The sequence below is a fragment of the Saccopteryx leptura genome, chromosome 2 (genome assembly GCF_036850995.1).
Source record: "Saccopteryx leptura isolate mSacLep1 chromosome 2, mSacLep1_pri_phased_curated, whole genome shotgun sequence".
NCBI classification, from domain to species: Eukaryota; Metazoa; Chordata; class Mammalia; order Chiroptera; family Emballonuridae; genus Saccopteryx; species Saccopteryx leptura.
Genome location: NC_089504.1, coordinates 169,915,389 through 169,937,421, shown reverse-complemented (window position 1 = coordinate 169,937,421; position 22,033 = coordinate 169,915,389). Strand labels below are relative to the sequence as shown.

At 40.4% G+C, this 22,033-nt stretch overlaps 1 protein-coding gene across 1 annotated transcript in view; it reads right to left on the bottom strand.

Moving 5' to 3' along the window:
* TEX26 (testis expressed 26) overlaps window positions 1-21,067 on the bottom strand; it is a 31,532-nt gene extending 10,465 nt beyond the window's left edge. The window contains 3 exon segments of the mRNA XM_066363453.1: window positions 10,780-10,933; window positions 12,789-12,899; window positions 21,008-21,067. Of these exon segments, the coding sequence (XP_066219550.1) occupies window positions 10,780-10,933; window positions 12,789-12,899; window positions 21,008-21,067 (325 nt within the window).
* Between the last annotated feature and the right edge of the window lie 966 nt (window positions 21,068-22,033).

Sequence of the window (22,033 nt, the reverse complement as noted above, 5' to 3'; positions counted from 1 at the left end):
TTGTCTATGCCTCAGCCTGCCAAGAAGAAAAGAAACAAAATGGTGTAGAGATGATACAAATGGCATAAAATGAAGAAAGAAAATTATGATATATAACAATAATGAAAGAAAATTATGATAAAATATGACTTAAAGATTTTTATAACATCATTTCACAGTACTGTACATATAGCCTACTCAACTTATAACCAAATTGTGTTACGACTGGTCTATCGGAACCAATCGTGGTCATAAGTTGAGCACTAGCTGTACTTCAAAGATATAGAAAAAACATTATAAAAATTTATATGAACCCAAAAAATAAGCTGAATAGCCTCAGCAATCTTGAAAGTGAAGAATAAAATGAGAGGTATCACACTTCCTCATATCAAGTTATACTACAAGGCCATAGTAATCAAAACAGCTTGGTACTGGCATAAGAGCAGGCATATAGATCAATGATACAGAAGAGAGAACCCAGAAATAAACCCACACCTTTATGGTCAATTGATATTTGACAAAGAGGTAAGAGCAGACAGTGGAGTAAAGACAATCTCTTTAATAAATGGTTTTGGAAAAATTGGACAGGGACATGCAAAAAAAATGAAACTAGACCACCAACTTACACCATTCACAAAAATAAACTCAAAATGGATAAAAGACTAAAATGTAAGTCACGAAACCATAAACATCTTGGAAGAAAACATAGGCAGTAAACTCTCCAATATCTCTTGTAGCAATATTTTTGCTGATTTATCTCCATGGGCAAGTGAAATAAAAGACAAAATAAACAAATGGGATGCTATCAAACTAAAAAGCTTTTACACAGCAAAAGACACCATGATCAAAATAAAGAGACAACCCACACAATGGGAGAACGTATTTGTCAATACAGCTGATAAGGGGTTAATAACCAAAATTTATAAAGAACTTCTAAAACTCAACACCAGAAAGGTAAACAACCCGACTAAAAATGGGCCAAAGAACTGTATAGACACTTCTCCAAAGAAGACGTACAGATGGCCAACAGTCATATAAAAAAATGCTCAACATTACTAATCAATAGAGAAATACAAATTAAAACCACAATGAGATACCACTTCACACTAGTCAGAATGGAGCTCATTAACAAATCAACACAGAAGAAGTGCTGGTGAGGGTGTGGAGAAAAGGGAACCCTCCTGCACTGCTGGTGGGAATGCAGACTGGTGCAGCCACTGTGGAAAACAGTATGGAGTTTCCTCAAAAAATTAAAAATGGAACTGCCTTTTGACCCAGCTATCCCACTTTTGGGAATATATCCTAAGAATCACTGATTCAAAAGAAGAAATGCACCCCCATGTTTATTGCAGCATTGTTTACAATAGTTAAGATCTGGAAACAGCCCAAGTGTCCATCAGTAGACGAGTGGTTTAAAAAGCTGAGGTACATATACACAATGGAATACTATGGGGCTGTGAAAAAAAAAGGAAATCTTACCTTTTGCGATGGCTTGGATGGGCCTGGAGATTATTATGCTAAGTGAAATAAGCTAGGCACAGAAAGACAAATATCATAGATCTCACTTATACGTGGAATCTAATGAACAAAGTGAACTGAGGAATGGAATGGAGGAAGAGGCGGGGTCACAGGGAGCAGAGGGACAGCTGTCAGAGGGAAGAGGGATGAGGGGATGGGATCAGTGAAGGTGAAGGGATTAGTGAAACTATATATACATTACACAGAAATACAGACCACAAGATAGCAAATCCCAGAGGGAAGGGGGGAGGAAGTTAGGGGGAGGAGGCAAAGGAAGTATAATGGGGTACATGGGGGTGGGGGTGAGGAAGTTATAGTGAGTGGGAAACTTGAATCCATGTTAACACAATAAATTAAAATTAATAAAAATTTTTAAAAAGTTAGTGGCGGGGACGTAGAGAGACAGACTCCTGAACGCTCCTGAACCAGGATCCACGCCGCAAGCCCTCTCCTGGGAGATGCTCTGCCTACCAGGGGCCACTGCTCCAAGCTGTTTTAGCACCTGAGGCGAGGCCATAGAGCCATCCTCAGCACCAGGGGCCTATTTTGCTTGAATCACTTAAGCCATGGCTGCAGAAAAGAGAGAGAGAAGGAGGAAGGGGAAAGGTAGAGAGGCAGATGGTCACTTCTCCGGTGTGCCTTGACTGAAAATCAAACCCGGGACTTCCACATATGCCGGCAAACATTCTACCGCTGAGCCAACCTGCCAGGGCACTCGCGCAGCAAATTTACGGAGCAACTGTTCTAGGCTAGAGGAGACTAATGGAAGGTGTCAGTTCTCCAGGAAAATCTTAAACTAATAGAATGTCTGAAACTGTATTTGAAAAGAATCTTGGTGTGATAAAGTAGTTGAAAAAAATTAATGACAGGTACATAGAAAACTAAGCAAATTAAAAAAAAATTAGTAACTCTAGTAGAAAAACACAACAACAAAAAAAGAAACAATCAGAAACAACAACCTGACTCAGCAATAAATGTTTACACCTCATAATATATTATATTATCATAAGCACAATATAAACCCTAGGAATTGAATTACCCCAAATTTTGTAGTATAACTATATTTAGAGGATAGATGGAGTGTGGACAATTCCTGCCAGGGGTGAGGATGACGGAGACGCAAAGACCCGACTCCGGGGACCAGGTCAGTGACACAGATCCACTTTATTCAGGAAGTAAGCCAGCTTATATACACAGGTTCAGCCTATAGCATGTTACAGCATGTTCCTCAAAACCAATGGCTGAAATTATCAGGGAGCTGTGTGGTTGCCACTGAGCCACTTCCTTATAGCGGGCAAGCTCCCTTCCTGGGTGTGCCCAGGAGGCTTATGGGAGCTGGAGTATTCTCACAGTATCTCATCAGCCACAGCTGCTAGGAATGCGCTCTGCAATCCACCCACAATGGAGGAGGAGTGAGGAAGAGTCAACACTTCAATTGCCATAACAGGAAGTCAGTAATAATGTCTAAAATTTTTGAACCAAAAAATAGCAGTTATGAGCACATTATTTTTATTTTTATTTATTTATTTATTTATTTATTTATTTATTTATTTATTTATTTATTTTATTTTTAATGGGGCAACATCATTAATCAGGATACATATATTCAAAGATAACAACTCCAGGTTATCTTGTCGTTCACTTATGTTGCATATCCATCACCCAAAGTCAGATTGTCCTCTGTCACCTTCTATCTAGTTTTCTTTGTGCCCCTCCCCCTCCCCCTTTCCCTCTCCCTCTCCTCCCTCCCCCCATAACCACCACAATCTTATTAATGTCTCTTAGTTTCATTTTTATGTCTCACCTACGTATGGAATAATGCAGTTCCTGGGTTTTTCTGATTTACTTATATCACTTCGTTAAATGTTATCAAGATCCCACCATTTTGTTGTAAATGATCCGATGTCATCATTTCTTATGGCTGAGTAGTATTCCATAGTGTATATGTGCCACATCTTCTTTATCCAGTCATCTATTGATGGGCTTTTTGGTTGTTTCCATGTCCTGGCCACTGTGAACAATGCTGCAATGAACATGGGGCTGCATGTGTCTTTACGTATCAATGTTTCTGAGTTTTGGGGGTATATACCCAGTAGAGGGATTGCTGGGTCATAAGGTAATTCTATTTTCAGTTTTTTGAGGAACCACCATACTTTCTTCCATAATGGTTGTACTACTTTACATTCCCACCAACAGTGGATGAGGGTTCCTTTTTCTCCACAGCCTCTCCAACATTTGTTATTACCTGTCTTGTTAATAATAGCTAATCTAACAGGTATGAGGTGGTATCTCATTGCAGTTTTGATTTGCATTTCTCTAATAACTAAAGAAGATGAGCATCTTTTCATATATCTGTTGGCCATTTGTATTTCTTCCTGGGAGAAGTGTCTGTTCATGTCCTCTTCCTATTTTTTTATTGGATTGTTTGTTTGTTTGTTGTTGAGTTTTATGAGTTCTTTGTATATTTTGGATATTAGGCCCTTATCTGAGCTGTTGTTTGAAAATATCATTTCCCATTTAGTTGGCTGTCTGTTTATTTTGTTATCAGTTTCTCTTGCTGAGCAAAAACTTCTTAGTCTGATGTAGTCCCATTCATTAATTTTTGCCTTCACTTCTCTTGCCATTGGAGTCAAATTCATAAAATGCTCTTTAAAACCCAGGTCCATGAGTTTAGTACCTATGTCTTTTTCTATGCACTTAATTGTTTCAGGTCTTATGTTTAGATCTTTGATCCATTTTGAGTTCATTTTAGTACAGGGGGACAGACTGTAGTCCAGTTTCATTCTTTTGCATGTGGCTTTCCAGTTTTCCCAGCACCATTTATTGAAGAGGCTTTCTTTTCTCCATTGTGTGTTGTTGGCCCCTTTATCAAAAATTATTTGACTATATATATGTGGTTCTATTTCTGGGTTTTCTGTTCTGTTCCATTGGTCTGAGTGTCTATTTTTCTGCCAATACCATGCTGTTTTGATTGTTGTGGCCCTATAATATAGTTTGAAGGCAGGTATTGTAATGCCCCCAGCTTCATTCTTTTTCTTTAGGATTGCTTTGGCTATTCGGGGTTTTTTATAGTTCCATATAAATCTGATGATTTTTTGCTCCATTTCTTTAAAAAATGTCATTGGAATTTTGATGGGAATTGCATTAAATTTGTATAATGCTTTGGGTAATATAGCCATCTTGATTATATTTATTCTTCCTAACCAAGAACAAGGTATATTCTTCCATCTCATTATATCTTTTTTGATTTCCCTTAACAATGTTTTATAGTTTTCATTGTATAAGCCCTTTACATTCTTTGTTATGTTTATTCCTAAGTATTTTATTTTTTTTGTTGCAATCGTGAAGGGATTGTTCTTTTGAGTTCATTCTCAAATGTTTTATTGTTGACATATAGAAAGGCTATTGATGTCTGTATGTTAATTTTGTATCCTGTGACCTTACTGTATTGGCTTATTGTTTCTAGTAGTCTTTTTGTGGATTCTTCGAGATTTTCGATGTATAGGATCATATCATCTGCAAAAAGTGATACCTTTACTTCTTTTTTGATATGGATGCCTTTTACTTCTTTGTCTTGTCTGATTGCTCTGGCTAGAACCTCTAGTACCACATTAAATAAGAGTGGAGAGAGTGGACAACCCTGTCTTGTTCCTGATTTAAGGGGGAAAGCCTTCAGTTTAGTGCCATTTAATATGATGTTAGCTGATGGTTTATCATATATGGCCTTTATCATGTTGAGATATTTTCCTTCTATACCCATTTTGTTGAGAGTCTTAAACATAAAATTGTGTTGTATTTTATCGAAAGCCTTTTCTGCGTCTATTGATAAGATCATGTGGTTTTTGTTCTTTGTTTTGTTGATATGGTGTATTACGTTAACCGTTTTACGTATGTTGAACCATCCTTGAGATTCTGGGATGAATCCCACTTGATCATGATGTATTATCTTTTTAATATGTTGTTGTATTCAATTTGCTAGTATTTTGTTTAGTATTTTAGCATCTGTATTCATTAGAGATATTGGTCTGTAGTTTTCTTTTTTTGTGCAGTCCTTGCCAGGTTTTGGTATGAGGGTTATGTTGGCCTCATAAAATGTGTTTGGAAGTATTGATTCTTCCTCAATTTTTTGGAAGACTTTCAGTGGAATAGGAACCAAGTCTTCTTTGAATGTTTGATAAAATTCACTGGTATAGCCATCAGGGCCTGGACTTTTATTTTTGGGGAGGTTTTTAATGGTTTTTTTCTATTTCTTCTCTACTAATAGGCCTGTTTAGGCTTTCTGCTTCTTCTTGTCTCAGTCTAGGAAGTTTGTATTGTTCTAGGAATTTATCCATTTCTTCTAGGTTGTTGAATTTAGTAGCATAAAGTTTTTCATAGTATTCTACAATAATTCTTTGTATATCTACGGTATCCGTGGTGATTTCTCCTCTTTCATTTTGGATTTTGTTTATATGAGTTCTTTCTCTTTTTTCCTTGGTAAGTCTTGCCAAGGGTTTGTCAATTTTGTTGATCTTTTCAAAGTACCAGCTTCTTGTTCTATTAATTTTTTCTATAGTTTTTCTGTTCTCTATTTCATTTATTTCTGCTCTGATTTTTATTATCTCCTTTCTTCGGCTGGTTTTGGGTTGTCTTTGTTCTTCTTTTTCTAGTTCCTTAAGGTGTGAAGTTAAGTGGTTCACTTGGGCTCTCTCTTGTTTGTTCATATATGCCTGAAGTGATATGAACCTCCCTCTTATCACTGCTTTTGCTGCATCCCATAGATTCTGATATGTCATACTGTCATTTTCATTAGTCTGTATATATCTTTTGATTTCTGCACTTATTTCTTCTTTGACCCATTCATTTTTTTAAAGTATGTTGTTTAGTTTCCACACTTTTGTGGGATTTTTTTCCTCCTTTTTGCACTTGAATTCTAGTTTCAAGGCTTTATGATCAGAAAATATGCTTGGTACAACTTCGATTTTTCTGAATTTGCTGATGTTGTTTTTGTGGCCCAGCATATGGTCAATTCTTGAGAATGATCCATGTGCACTGGAGAAAAATGTATACTCAGTCACTTTGGGATGAGATGTCCTGTAGATGTCTATCATATCCAGGTGCTCTAGTGTTTTGTTTAAGGCCACTATATCTTTGTTGATTTTCTGTTTGGATGACCGATCTAGAGCCGACAGCGGTGTATTGAGGTCTCCAAGTATGATTGTATTTTTGTCAGTTTTTGTTTTAAGGTCAATAAGTAGCTGTCTTATATATTTTGGTGCTCCTTGGTTTGGTGCATATATATTAAGAATTGTTATGTCTTCTTGATTCAGTGTCCCCTTAGCCATTATGAAATGGCCATTTTTGTCTCTGAGTACTTTTGCTGTCTTGTAGTCAGCATTATCAGATATGATTATTGCTATGCCTGCTTTTTTTTTTTGGATGTTATTTGCTTGAAGTATTGTTTTCCAGCCTTTCACTTTGAATTTGTTTTTATCCTTGTTACTTAGATGAGTTTCCTGTAGGCATCATACAGTTGGATTTTCTTTTTTAATCCATTCTGCTACTCTGTGCCTTTTTATTGGTGAGTTTAATCTGTTTACATTTATTGTAAATATTGACACTTGTGAGTTCCCTATTGCCATTTTATAGATTGCTTTCTGTTAGTTTTGTGTCTTGTTTGATCCTTCTCTTTCGTTTTTTTATCTTTTGTTTTTATTTGGTTGTATTCCATACATCTTTCCTCTGTTGCTATCTTTTTTATCTCATGTGCTTCTGTGGTGGTTTTTTCAATGGTGGTTACCTTTAGGTAAAGAAAAGGGTTCCTACCCTGTTCATTGTAGCACACTATTTTGTGAGTACTTTTGCACTCCATCGTCTTTTGCTACTGTTAATCTCCATCCTCTCCCCCCCTTTCTTTTTGTTGTTGTCACAGTTTAAATTTGTTTTATTTTGTTCTTCTTGGAGCTTTTACTTGTGGCTTTGGTTTTTTTTGTTCTTTGTATCTGATTGGAGAACCCCCTTTAGTAATTCCTGGAGTGGGGGTTTTTTGATGATAAATTCCCTCATCTTTTCTGTATCTGTGAATGTTTTTATTTCTTCTTCATATTTAAAGGATAGCTTTGATGGGTATAATATTTGTGGCTGAAAGTTCCTCTCTTTCAGGACTTTAAATATTGGGGTCCACTCTCTTCTAGCTTGTAGAGTTTCTGCTGAGAAATCTGATGATAATCTAATGGGCCTTCCTTTATATGTTGTATTCTTCTTTTCCCTGGCTGCCTTGAGAATTTTTTCTTTGCCATTGGTTTGTGCCAATTTCATTATGATTTGCCTTGGAATAGGTTTGTTGGGGTTAAGTAAACTCGGAGTTCTGTTTGCTTCTTGAATTTGAGGCTTTAGTTCTTTCCACAGGCTTGGGAAGTTCTCATCTATTATTTGTTTGAGTATGTTCTCCATTCCATTTTCTCTCTCTTCACCTCTGATATACCTATTATTCTTATGTTATTCTTTTTGATGGAGTCAGATAATTCTTGTAGGGTTATCTCATTTTTTTTAATTTTTGAGTCTCTTTCTTCTTCTCTCTGTTGTGCCTCAAGTTGCTTGTCTTCTATTTCACTAACCCTCACTTCTATCTGGCCTATTCTATTAGCTAAGCTTGTTACTTTGTTTTTCAGCTCGTGAATTGAGTTTTTAATCTCTGTTTGATTTGTTTTTATAGTTTCAATTTCCTTGGAAATATATTCTTTGTGTTCATCGAGTTGTTTTCTGAGCTCCCTAAATTGCCTTTCTGTGTTTTCTTGTATATCTCTGAGTATTTTTAGGATTTCTATCTTAAATTCTCTGTCATTTAGCTCCAAGGTTTCCAATATATTAAATTTTTTCTCCATAGATTTTTCCTCATCTAGCTGTGTTACCTCTCTTTCTTTTGTATCCATGATAGTCGATTTTCTCTTTCTTAATGGCATCTGAGGGTGGTTTTGTTGATAGTATTAATGAGATTTAATAAAGAATAAAAAGTTAAATAAAATCAAAAAGAGTTGTTTTTTTAAAAAAAAATTAATAATGAAATAAAGAAAAATAAAATTAAAATTAAAAAAAGGAAATTATTCCTCCCCTCCTTTTTTTCTCTCTTCTCCTCTCCCCTCTTTCTTGAGAAAATCTTGTGGTGAACTGTGAATTATATTGTACTAAATAGAACAAACAATGCCTGTAATGGAGGGCCTGAATTGGGGAGAAGTAATAAAGGGGCAAAAAAAAAGGGAAAAAAAGAAAAAAAAAAAGGGTGTATGGACCCACAAAAAGCAAATAAGAAAAAAAATTGGGTCAAGAATAAAATGATTTGCTTTTAGGTGTTGGTTGGCTAAGAGTTATGATGAGAGGAATAAGAGGGAAACAGGAAAATGGGAGGACAAATTAAAAAATTACTATTGTATTTAGTGGAACAAGAACTAGATAAAATGGAGAGCCAGGGATGGGAGCACTGCTAGTGTGTAAAAAAGGTGAAGTAAAAAACCCCCAAAACGCCACAAACAAAAGTCTGAGTCCCAGATAAGATATTGTTTGTTATTGAGGTTTGAATGAGAGGAGACGTAAAGGAGAAAGGAAGAAACTAATATAGAGGGAGAAAAGAAAGAGAGAGAGAGAGAGAAAAGAGGGAACCACTAAAAGAAGAAAAAAGAAAAAAGAGGAGAGAGAGAGAGAGAGAGAGTTAGGGGTTTTGGAGTTCAACCCTCATAGAGAGAAAGGAAGAGGAAAGAAAAGATAATGGGAGATGTAACACTTATGGGTAGTGTAGTTCAAGAAGAGGAAAGAGTAAGACCGGCAGAGAGTTAAATGACCAAATTGGAGGAGGAATAAAAAATATCAAGAATGAAGATAAGAGAAACAAACGAACAAATATAATAAAATGGGATAGGCTATAAAGTCTGCATATTATTCTTGATTTTGAGAGGTTATCTTCTTGCTTTTTTTTTTTTTCTCCCCCTCTTCCTGGTCGGTGACTCTGTACCTCGGGTTCTGCCCCTTTGCCACGCTCAGGTAGAGGTCTGCAGTTGATAAGTCTCTATGGTGATGTCGTGTATTGTGCTTCAGTCTCGTTGGCAGTCGAGGCTCATTAGCATTTATAGGCTCTGCCAGTGAGAGAGTCCATGTTCCTGGAGAGTCCATGTTCCTAGCCTTTCCTAGTCTTTCCTTCCTCAATTAGTAGCCTGATAATCCAGCTATGGGGTTGCTGCTGCCTCTGCCTGGATAGTAAGAGGCTTAAAGAGCTGGCAACTCACCACTCTATTCCCACTCAGCACAGGGCTCTGAGTAAGGCTCAGTCAGTCAGAGCTGCTAGCATAATCAGGCGGGGCTTCCACCCACTCAAAGACCTCTGGCTCTGCCACTCTGTGGGATAACATGGGCGCTCACTGCTGAGGCACTTGGAGGAATCTCTCGCCCACTATCTGCGCGCGCAGATCAGGATATCAGGCCAGCAGTCTCACACTCTGAGTGAAACCCCCACCCGCACAGAAAAGTTCCAGCGTTGGAATTGGCTCTCGCTCTGTTCCCGGGAGTGGCTTTTTCAAGGTGCTGGGGTGGCCCGAGATTCCGCTTTTTGGCTTTCACAAAGGCCCCTGACTCTGCCCCTCTGTGGGATAACATGGGCGGGCACTGCTGAGGCACTCGGAGGAATCTCTCGCTCACTATCTGTGCACGCAGACCAGGATATCAGGCCAGCATTCTCACCTGAGTGAAACCCCTACCAGCACAGAAAAATTCCAGCGTTGGAATTGGCTCTCACTCTGTCCCCGGAGCACATTATTTTTAAATATAGAGGATGACATGAAAAAAAAACAGTTGAAATGACTGAAAATGATTGTCAATGTGGAGTAAGACTTGGCATGAATAAAGAAGCTGCTTCTATTTCATCTATTTCATTATGAGCCTGTAGGAAACTATTTTTTAAGTATATGCATGAACTAGTATAATAAAAGTTTTAATTTTTAAAAATAGTAAATAAGCAGTTAAGAATTGGAACCAGTATGATTAACTCAAACACTTCATCTTCACCTGGTTCTCTTGTTCTTGTCCTTAAACTAAGAAGACTTTCCTGACCTCCTTCCCCACGTTCAGTCAGATATCCCACTGTGTGCACCCACAGCACCCTACATTTTCCACAACATGTACCTTTTTATACTTGACTGTTTCTGTTGGTAAACTGACTTTGTCCATGTCTGTGCTGTACATTTCTTGAGAAAAGAGACATCTGGTATCCAAGAGCTTTAGCATAATAACAGGGAAGGAGAGAAATGACACACTTACCCTCAGTTCTATCCAAAAAGTCTCTTCTAGCATGGGAAACAAACTGATTTGATATGGCCTTCCTGACCTTATCCATAGAAGCAACAATTTTTCAAGGGAAGTAGCTCTTCATTGACATTGAGTGACCTGGAGGTAGTGTCCAGTGAAAGCAGCCCTATCAATACAAACACAATTTTCACGAATATCCACATGGGTTCACTGAATGGTGTGTGTGCGTGATTGCATGTGTGCATGCGTGTGTGCATATTCTTTTGAGTCCTTTACACCCACGCACCACACTGCAGATGCTGTGTATGCAGGAGCCTGTCCACAGGAGCCATCAGCTTCTCTAGCTCTCAGTTTACACAGGCACTTTGTCACTTCTTTGACATTTACATTGATGAAAGAAAATGTGATTGCAAAATCCAAAGAATTGTGCCTCCAAGTAGAAATGTCCAGACAGGACCAGAGGAAGAGAAGATCCTGTGAATTTTAGCTTTGGTCACAGGTAAGACAGCTGTTGCTTTCCCTTGGGTACCCCAAGCCTTCTGCTCCTTTTTGCCTCCAAAGATATTTATGATTATAAAACGTGGACCCTCCGTGCCCCTTTTCCATCTTCCCTCTCATCCCTCTTGCTTCCCTGTTCTCTGAGAAAATTGAAGGCATCAAAGAGAACTGCCCCTGGCCCACCACAGCCACCTCCCAGTCACTGCACCACATCTGTGACAGAAGAGGAGACCCGGACCTCCCAGCCGCGCCTGAGCCTCTCTGGTACCATAAAGTCTGCATGTAGTCTATGCCAGCACATCACCTCAACAATTCTCACCTCGCTAGCAACTTTCATTCCTCCCTCTCTCGGGTGGTTTTTATCTGTACCTAAGCTTGCCTTTATTTCTCCTATCTTAAAAAGAAAACTCTTCACCCAACTCCCCTTTCTACTATTTTCAGTTTGTCTTTACACTGAAATTCTTTTTTTCTTTTTGTGACAGAGATAGAGAGAGAGACAGAGAGAGGGACAGATAGGGGCAGACAGACAGGAAGGGAGAGAGATGAAAAACATCAATTCTTCGTTGTGGCACCTTAGTTGTTCATTGCTTTCTCATATGTACCTTGACTGAGGGGCTGCAGCAAAGCGAGTGACCCCTTGCTCAAGCCAGCGACCGTGGGCTCAAGCTAGCAACCATGGAGTCATGTCTGTGATCTCATGCTCAAGCCAGTGACTCTGTGCTCAAGCTGATGAGTTCTGTTCAAGCCAGATGAGCCCATGCTCAAGCCAGCAACCTTGAGGTTTTGAACCTGGGTTCTCTGCATCCCAGTCTAACACTCTATTTACTGTGCCACCACTCAGTCAGGCTACACTGAAATTTTTCAAAATACTCACTGTCCTGAATTTGTCTTTCAAGTCTCTTTTAATTTTTAGATTCCTGTCCTGACCTGGTTGGTTGGCTCAGTGGTAAAGTGTTGTTAGCTTGGTGTGTGGATGTCCTGAGTTTGATTTAAAGGCAAGGCACATGGAAGAAGAGATCATCTGCTTCCCCACCCCTCCCCCTCCTTTCTCTCTCTCTTCTCCTCCCATGGCTCAATTGGTTCAGTACATTGACCCCAGGTACTGAAGATGGCTGGTGGTGCCTCCACCCCAGGTGCTAAAAATAGCTCGGTTGCTAGCATCAGCCTCAGACAGGGGTTGCTAGATCCTGGTTGGGGCACATGCAGGAGTTTATCTCCCCTCCTCTCACATGGAAAAGAAGAAAAAAAAATATTTTTTTAAGATTAAAAAATTAGTTTCCCTCTCTATCCCTTTCTTTCCTTTACAATTTTTCTGTGTGGCTCTCACTTCAATTTTTAAGTCTTCTTAAAAATGAGGTGATAGGGAAGAAGTAGTTTTAAATAAATGTGAAAAGGAAGAACAAAAAGAGTCTAAAAAGAATCATAGCTGTAGATAAGGAAGGATCTTTGGGAAATATTCAAACTCTCAGTAATAGATTATTGATACAGCATTGAATTCAGCAGACATGTAGATATTATCTTACTTGACTGAAGCGAGGATTGTGGCTCCCAATCTCTCTTGGAGTCCCAGCTTTGATCAAATCTTCTTTAGACTGTAATTTCCCAATGCACTTGTACTCATCATTGTAATATGTCTGATTGGGAAGGGGATCACTAAGTTAAAATGTATATTCTAATGTTCAGATACTTTTTTTACTATAAGAAAAGATAGTGTAAAGTAGAGTAAGGCATTAAATACTAAGTCTCACAACAGTACACATGTCAAAGAATTTTACACGTTACTTTTTTTTTAAGATTGTATGGCTTAAGATTCGATGCCAGCCCTGGCTGGTTGGCTCAGTGGTAGAGCATTGGCCTGGTGTGCAGGAGTCCCAGGTTCGATTTCTGGCTAGGGCACACAGGAGAAGCGCCCATCTGCTTCTCCACCTCTCCCTCTCTCCTTCCTCTCTGTCTCTCTCTTCCCCTCCCGCAGCGGAGGCTCCATTGGAGCAAAGATGGCCCGGGCGCTGAGGATGGCTCTGTGGCCTCTGCCTCAGGCGCTAGAATGGCTCTGGATGCAACAGAGCGACACCCCAGAGGGGCAGAGCATCGCCCCCTGGTGGGCATGCCAGATGGATCCGGTCAGGCACATGCGGGAGTCTGTCTGACTGCCTCCCCATTTCCAGCTTCGGAAAAATGCAAAAAAAAAAAAAAAGACTCGATGCCAGAAATCATTTAATTTCCAGAATTGCCTGAAAAGAACCAATCTTGTATTTTAGAATAGATCCATGGGAGGCTAAAATGAAGTTTAAAAGAATAACAATGAGAATTTATTAATTTTTAAATTCATTAAAAAATTTTTTTTTCTCATTGATTTGAGAGAGAAAAAAGATAGAGAAAAGCATCAACTCATTCTACTTAATTATTCTATGTTTAGTCATGTGCTCATTGATTGCTTCTCTATGTGACTGGGGATTGAACCTATGACCACAGTGTGCTAAGATGATGCTTTATCCACTGAGCTACCTGGACAGGGCCTTAATTTATTTTTTAAAGACCTAAGTACTATTCTTTAAAAACAGTACTTCTGTGTCACCAAATAGTTGGTAAAGAAAAGTTTTTCTCTTTAGAAATATTTCAGTTAAATAAAGGAAGAAATATTAAAATGAGGATATCACTGGTTTACAAGTCCCAGACAAGACAATGCATCCTAGTGGTGACCAGCAGTTTTCACTCCCAGCTCGAAGAGATGGGCCACAGGCAGGATGGACGGACATGCACAACACCACTGATTATATATTTTTGCCAAAATAGTCACCTGAATCTGATGAGTTTTTAGAATGTCAGATTACAGCAACTCTACTAAACAAATATTTTAATCACATGATGGGAATGAAATCAGCAAAACCCAGAGCAATAATCCATTTCTTCAACAAAGAAATTCTCAAAAAAAAAGAGGAGAATCTGTAGGTTAAACGGGGTAAGAGATATAATAACCAAATAAAATGTGTAAACCTTATTTGGATTCAATTTTAAACCAATCATTTAAAAATTATGACACAAAAAACTGAAAATCGAACTGCCTTTTGACCTAGCTATCCCACTTTTAGGAATATACCCCAAGGACACCATAGAACGGCTCCAAAAGGAGAAATGCACCCCCTGTTTGTGGCAGCATTGTTCACAATAACGAATTTCTGGAAACAGCCCAAGTGTCCATCAGAGGACGAGTGGATTAAAAAGCTTTGGTACATATATACTATGGAATACTACTCAGCCATAAGAAATGATGACATCGGATCATTTACAATAACATGGATAGACCTTGATAACATTATAGGGAGTGAAATAAGTAAATCAGAAAAAAACTAAGAACTATATGAATCCATACATAGAAGGGACATAAAAAATGAGACTCAGAGACATGAACAAGAATGTGATGGCAACAGGGGTGGAAGGTGGGGGGGAGGGGGGAGGGGGCGAAGAAGGAGTGAGGGGTTGGGGGAGGGGAGGGCACAAAGAAAACTTTGCAAGAGAAAAATGTTTTGGATGGTAATTTTGAGTCTAAAGGAATAAAGGCCAACTTGTGGCCTATAATTAAGGGAGGAAGCTCAATTTAATTATCTGAATTTTCCCACTTAGTGACCAACTTTTCATACATCACATTAGACAAACCTATAAACACATAAAACGATAGTGCATAAAGGGGTTCAGAGTCTACATGCAGGTTTCATCCCGGTCACCGTCTCCTTGCTCCTCCTTCTCTGTGCTCATTATCACCTGCTTCCTATCCCTCCTCCCAGGTAGTCCACGTTAACAAGTGTGCCCGTTTCCTCCCAGACTTTTATAACTGTTTTGATATATTCATATACTGATTTACATAGACACATAAATGCATTGATATATAGGGTTTTAATTCTCACAATTTTTTTTTACAAAAATGGGCTCCTTAAACCTATAAAATTTTATTAACCAATGTCACCCCAATAAATTCAATAAAAAGTTCTAAAAAGGGGTGCTCATATTATACCAAGTGTCCTTTTCTTCTCTGTCATATAACAGTGTCATATGGGAAACCCCTCAAACTCCTCTGCTGCAGCTCTGGTTGATTCTTTATAATGACTGTGCAAGATTCTGTGATATAAATAATTGCATAAAAATCTGACAGTGGTGAGATCAACAAGAGAGGAAGCATGGTTGGAGGAGATGGAGCCTGTGGCATGCCCACATCAAGAGCTGGGGCCAGGAGGGGCAGCCAGGGAAGGGCCTTGAGGACAGCAGTCAGAGAGCTAAGAGGAGAACCAGGGGCGTGGTGTCCTGGACCCCGGAGGAAGGGATCACTTATGGCAAATGCAGTTGGCTGGTTGCATGAGGATGAGGACTGAGAAGTCACCATTAGGCAGATGCTAGCAACAACAGGATTTATCTGCCTTATATGCCCATTGCCAACAAAGCACTACCCAATTTCTTAAAGATATATATATAAATTTATATATATATAAATTTAATTCAGTCCTCTCATTCTTCATATTCAGGCAGTTACTTGCCGCCTTTTCCATTTCACTAGGACCTGAGTTGACATGCTTGATTACAATACTGTCTACGGTCATCACCTTGCCCCAAGAACACTGCAGCCCTTCACTGCAAGCTTTGCCCCCACTCCCACTTCTGGCACACAATGGCTGCCAAGGATCTGTCTCATGTACTTCTTCCATTTTCCAGTGTTCCTCAGATCTGTATGCCACTGCCAAGCATACAGAGCCCTGACCAAATGTTTCATTTTTGCCACCTGTGTGCTTCTTATTGCTCACCACCCTAACCCTCCCACCAGGGCTTATGTTTGAGCAAACAGGCCCATGGGTTCAGTCGGACAGCCAGACCTACTCCTCTGGACAATTTACCTGCTGCCTTTACACAGGTTGAGTTTTGCCTCCACCAAGAGGCTTTCCGTCAACTAAAACCTCAGCCCTATGTGTCACACTCCCAAGCCTTTCCCACCCTTTTAATACTAGTGTGTGCTCAACACACACTCCTGCTGTCCACACTCTGATCTTTTGATACTCCTGCTGCAGTGGAAATCACTGTACATTTAAAGTATTTTATCCCAACAGCAGAATCAAATGCCCTAAGTTAAGAGAACCTCAAGTATAGTCAAGTAAATGGCAAGAAACTGTGAGGTGCTGCTCTTCAAATAAGTCATTTAACTTGACTGCAACCTCTGAAAAATGCTGACAGCTACCAGAGGCTAGAAGAGCCAAGAAGGGATTGTCCTTTAGAGCCACCAGACGGAGTGCAGTTCTCCAACACATTAATTTTGGGCTTCCAGGCCTCCAGAATCTGAGAGAATAAATTTCTGTTGTTTTAAGCCACTAGTTTACAGTAATTTATGTCAGTCCTTGGAAGTAACACAGCACTTAAGAGCTCAGTTTATAGTAATAGTTCAGTAGTAGTTAGCCTATCATAGTCATCATCAACCTCATCCTCTTTGAGGACAAAGCTGGGCACATCAGGCCCACCTTTTTTTTTTTTTCACTTTTTTTTTTTAATTTATTTATTAAATTTAGTGCAGTGCCCTGGCCGGTTGGCTCAGTGGTAGAGTGTCAGCCTGGCGTGCGGGGGAACCAGGTTTGATTCCTGGCCCGGCACATAGGAGAAGCGCCCATTTGCTTCTCCACCCCCCCCCTCCTTCCTCTCTGTCTCTCTCTTCCCCTCCTGCAGCCAAGGCTCCATTGGAGCAAAGATGGCCCGGGCGCTGGGGATGGCTCCTTGGGCTCTGCCCCAGGCGCTAGAGTGGCTCTGGTCGCGGCAGAGCGACGCCCCGGAGGGGCAGAGCATCGCCCCCTGGTGGGCAGAGCATCGCCCCTGGTGGGCGTGCCGGGTGGATCCCGGTCGGGCGCATGCGGGAGTCTGTCTGACTGTCTCTCCCCGTTTCCAGCTTCAGAAAAATACAAAAAAAATAAAATAAAATAAAATAAAAAATTTAGTGCAGTGACATTGATAAATCAGGGTACATATGTTGAGAGAAAACATCTCTAGATTATTTTGACATTTGATTGCACTGTATACCCCTCCCCCAAAGTTAAATTGTCTTCTGTCACCTTCTATCTGGTTTTCTTTGTGCCCTCCCCTCCCCCAACCCCTCACTCCTTCTTCGCCCCCTCCCCCCTCCCCCCACCTTCCACCCCTGTTGCCATCACATTCTTGTTCATGTCTCTGGGTCTCATTTTTTATGTCCCTTCTATGTATGGATTCATATAGTTCTTAGTTTTTTTCTGATTTACTTATTTCACTCCCTATAATGTTATCAAGGTCCATCCATGTTATTGTAAATGATCCAATGTCATCATTTCTTATGGCTGAGTAGTATTCCATAGTATATATGTACCAAAGCTTTTTAATCCACTCGTCCTCTGATGGACACTTGGGCTGTTTCCAGAAATTCGTTATTGTGAACAATGCTGCCACAAACAGGGGGTGCATTTCTCCTTTTGGAGCCGTTCTATGGTGTCCTTGGGGTATATTCCTAAAAGTGGGATAGCTAGGTCAAAAGGCAGTTCGATTTTCAGTTTTTTGAGGAATCTCCATACTGTTTTCCACAGTGGCTGCACCAGTCTGCATTCCCACCAGCAGTGCAGGAGGGTTCCCTTTTCTCCACATCCTCGCAAGCACTTACTCTGTGTTGTTTTGTTGATGAGCGCCATTCTGGCTGGTGTGAGGTGATATCTCATTGTGGTTTTAATTTGCATTTCTCTAATGATTAGTGATGTTGAGCATTTTTTCATATGCCTATTGGCCATCTGTATGTCCTCTTTGGAGAAGTGTCTATTCATCTCTTTTGCCAAAAAAATAAAGTACCTAGGAGTAAACTTAACCAAGGAGACTAAAGACTTGTATTTGGAAAATTACAAAGCATTGATAAAAGAAATCAAGGAAGATACAAACAAGTGGAAGCATATACCGTCCTCATGGTTAGGAAGAAGAAACATCATTAAAATGTCTATATTACCCAAAGCAATCTATAAATTCAATGCAATACCAATTAAAATACCAATGACATACTTCAAAGATATAGAACACATATTCCAAAAATTTATATGGAACCAAAAAAGAACACGAATAGCCTCAGCAATCTTAAAAAAGAAGAATAAAGTGGGAGGTATCACACTTCCTGATATCAAGTTATACTACAAGGCCATTGTACTCAAAACAGCCTGTTAATGGCATAAGAACAGGCATATAGATCAATGGAACATAACAGAGAACCCAGAAATAAACCCACAGTTCTATGGACAACTGATATTTGACAAAGGAGGTAAGGAAATACAATGGAGTAAAGACAGCCTCCTTAACAAATGGTGTTGGGAAAATTGAACAGCTACCTGCAAAAAAATGAAACTAGATCACCAGCTTACACCACTCACAAAAATAAACTCAAAATGGACAAAAGACTTAAATGTAGGCCGTGAAACCATAAGCATCTTAGAAGAAAACATAGGCAGTAAGCTCTCGGACATCTCTCGGAGTAATATATTTGCTGATTTATCTCCACAGGGAAGTGAAATAAAAGACAGGATAAACAAATGGGACTATATCAAACTAAAAAGCTTTTGCACAGCTAAAGACAACAAGAACAGAATAAAAAGACAAACTACACAATGGGAGAACATATTTGACAATACGTCTGATAAGGGGTTAATAACCAAAATTTATAAAGAACTTGTAAATCTCAACACCAGGAAGACAAACAATCAGGCCCACCTTTTGAAGCATGCCACTTCTGGAAGTGATAATGGAGTAGCACACAGTGGCTGGGAGAGGCCCCAGACTGACCGTGAAGAGAAAACTCGCCCCGGGGGAGGGAACTTTGGAGCAGAAGCAGTGAGACCTGGTGATCAAACGAGGTGTCAACAAAGCTGCCCTCCCTCGCAAAGTCTAGGAGGATGGGAGAAAAATTTTGTGAGCACTGAGCTTGAGGCCTTTCTGACATCCAAACTGATCTGGTACACAGTTGAATATTTTAGTCTGAAAAGTAGGAGGCACATCCCAGTTAAAGACTAGAGAGCCATCAACATTTTCAGGACCTGAAGCCCCGGGCAGGAATGGCCACTCACAGAGGATGTAAACAGAGAGGGGTACATCAGGATAGCAACTTTTCCCGACAAGAAGGTAAGAGGAGACAGTGAAACAAAGACAAGGTGGCTGGCAAGGGAAGGGGAGAGCCGGGGTGCACTGCCCCTCTCTGCCTTGTCACCAGAGAAACTGCATTTTGACACATTTTTTGTTCTTAAGTATTTTCATTTTCTATCCTCAATTTACAAAGAGATTGAATGGAATGGGAAAGACATTTCATTCATTGTTGTGGGACTACAATTCTAGAGAATTTGCAGTTAAACAGTCCCCATTGCTCAGCAGCTACTGTGGAACCACAATTGCCCCACCAGAAGGCAGAGAGGGGCTGTTAGTGCCAGGAGAAGGGTCAGGATAGAGCTGCAGACACAGTAATCACGCCACCAGCATTGTAGCCAGAGTGGCTCTCCCTCCACTAACACAAAAAGCTGAGTTAGTAAATTTGCTGCATTTATGTTAAAAATTAGTTTTAAAAGCATTACAGAATCACTTTGAAAGATAAATCAGCAAAGGTTACAAGCAATAACTGAAAGCCATAGTTCCCAGCTTTTGCTACAGCCACGTGGGGGGTAGGACGGGCTGCCACTGTGGATCCCCTTGGGGGCTGTGTTCCTGCTTTCTATACCTCCTCAGGGGTCAGAACTCCTGCTGGGTCTGCTGTGTTTAGAGCTTCCTGACCTCTCTTCTTGCTTTGTTTTTGCCTTTGTCCTGGAAAAACACTAGTCCCTCCTTTTGCCTGTCCACAGACATGCATTTCTTGGGGTGTTTAAAAGCACCTGAGCATTTTAGGAGGTGTTGGTTAAGTAAGTTTGTAAATATGATAAATATGTTTGCTCGCTTACAGTTTGCATTGGGTGTGGGGGACAGGCTGTAAGCAGGCAGGGTTGATGTTATAGCCTAAGGCTTAGTTTTAAGACTAAGCCTTTCCCACCCTTTTAATACTAAGACCTTTTCAAAACTAAGCTTTTCCCCACACCCTTGACTGTTGCATGATATGGGGTGGTGCACTCTTATGAGGAATCCCATTATGCCTCAGATAAATGACTTTGTATCAGAGACTTCCTTATTTGTATATTGGATTAAAGGTTTTGATTTCTATACTATAAAGAGAGCAGAGAAAGGCCACGTGGAGGAGAGGAGAAGCAGCCTAGAAGGCAGAGCGCTGAAGGAGAAGCCAGTTTATGCAGAGTTTGTGCAGAGAGAAGGAGATGGGGAACAGAGGTGAATAAGGCTGGTGAGCTAGAAACTTTTGATTCTAGGAAACTCAGATGAGTCAGTGGCTTTGGGAGCTCTGAATGGAAAAGGAAGTGTTTTTCCACTTGTGTGTATTTCTTGCCCACCGGGTGCAAGCTAGGATTAAAGCTCTTGGCCCACCATTTCTTGGCTCCATTGTTTCATTACCATCTGTCCGAATCAAATGCGAACCTGCATTGGCCAGGCAGCTGTGATTGGTGGCCATGGCTATGGGCTTTACAAACAGCCACTCATTTTCCCTGATTCAAGCCTCTCCTTAAATTGAGTCCCACCCCTGAGAGAGAGGCTGGAATGCTCAAAGATGGAGCAGCCTTTGCTTTCATGTATTCCATCTCCAGGAAGGACCCTTCACCCCGCGGGCTGACAAGGTCCACAGTCTTACCTGGCTGGATCTTGCGAGGCATTGAGAGGGGTCCTGGGCTTCATGCCCAGGCTGTGTCATTACTGCCTCAACAGGGGTTCATCAGGGCCCTTGTTGCAGCAGGAACCTGGGCCGCTGGCTTTCTGATGCTTTGTGACACGTTGCCATGGAGACACGGGTCCGCTCACAGCCACAGCGAACCCGCACCAGGTGGGCTGGGGGACCAGGTGTGGAAAGCAAGATGCGCTTCTAGTAATATGGACACCTTGCTTTCATGTACTGGTAGGAGCTTTCTTGAACATTGCCTTGCGTATTTGGGGAGAGAAACAAAAGGGGAGCGGAGGGAAGAAAAAGAGACATTGTTAGATTTTCAACTGCAAAGTTTCATTTATTCCTAACTTTCAGATTAAGCAAAAGATGGTGAAGTGGTCACAGATCTCTGCAGGAAGTAGGATCCAAGCAAGAGGACAAAACAACCTCCTGTAGGTAGAACCAGCATCAGATTTCCTGAGATCATTTCATGGCCTCTGGTGGGTCAGCGCTTACAGGAATTAGGAGAGAACAGCAGGGTGAAGGGTGCCCTTGGGATCAGGAGTTTGCAGGTGTGTTTATGACAACTTCCTCTTCATAGGCTGCTTCCTATCCTTGTTTTGTAGTTCCTCTGCCTCTGCAGCTGAAACTGTCTCACCCAGAGTCTGTTAGAGTTTCCCCAGAATGTAGAGGGTTTATCTTCATATTCTTGGCAACTACCTGGTAATTCGACACATAGTAGGTGCTTAGTAATATTGAATGCCTCCAGGTTAGGACACAGCTATTCCCACTTGGATGAAAAGAGAAGACATTAGATGGAGACTACTGGGAACATGTTTATAAAGCAACTTACACCATTGCTTATCCTTAACGGTTTTTTCTAGTATGGGAACTTGGGGGAACAGTAAAGTAGAACAAAGGGAGGGTTGCGAAAGAACACAGAACAGGCATCAAAGCCAGAACTCCAAGTATATATGCAGAGAGTATTTTTAAAAGATTTTTTTTTAATATAATTTT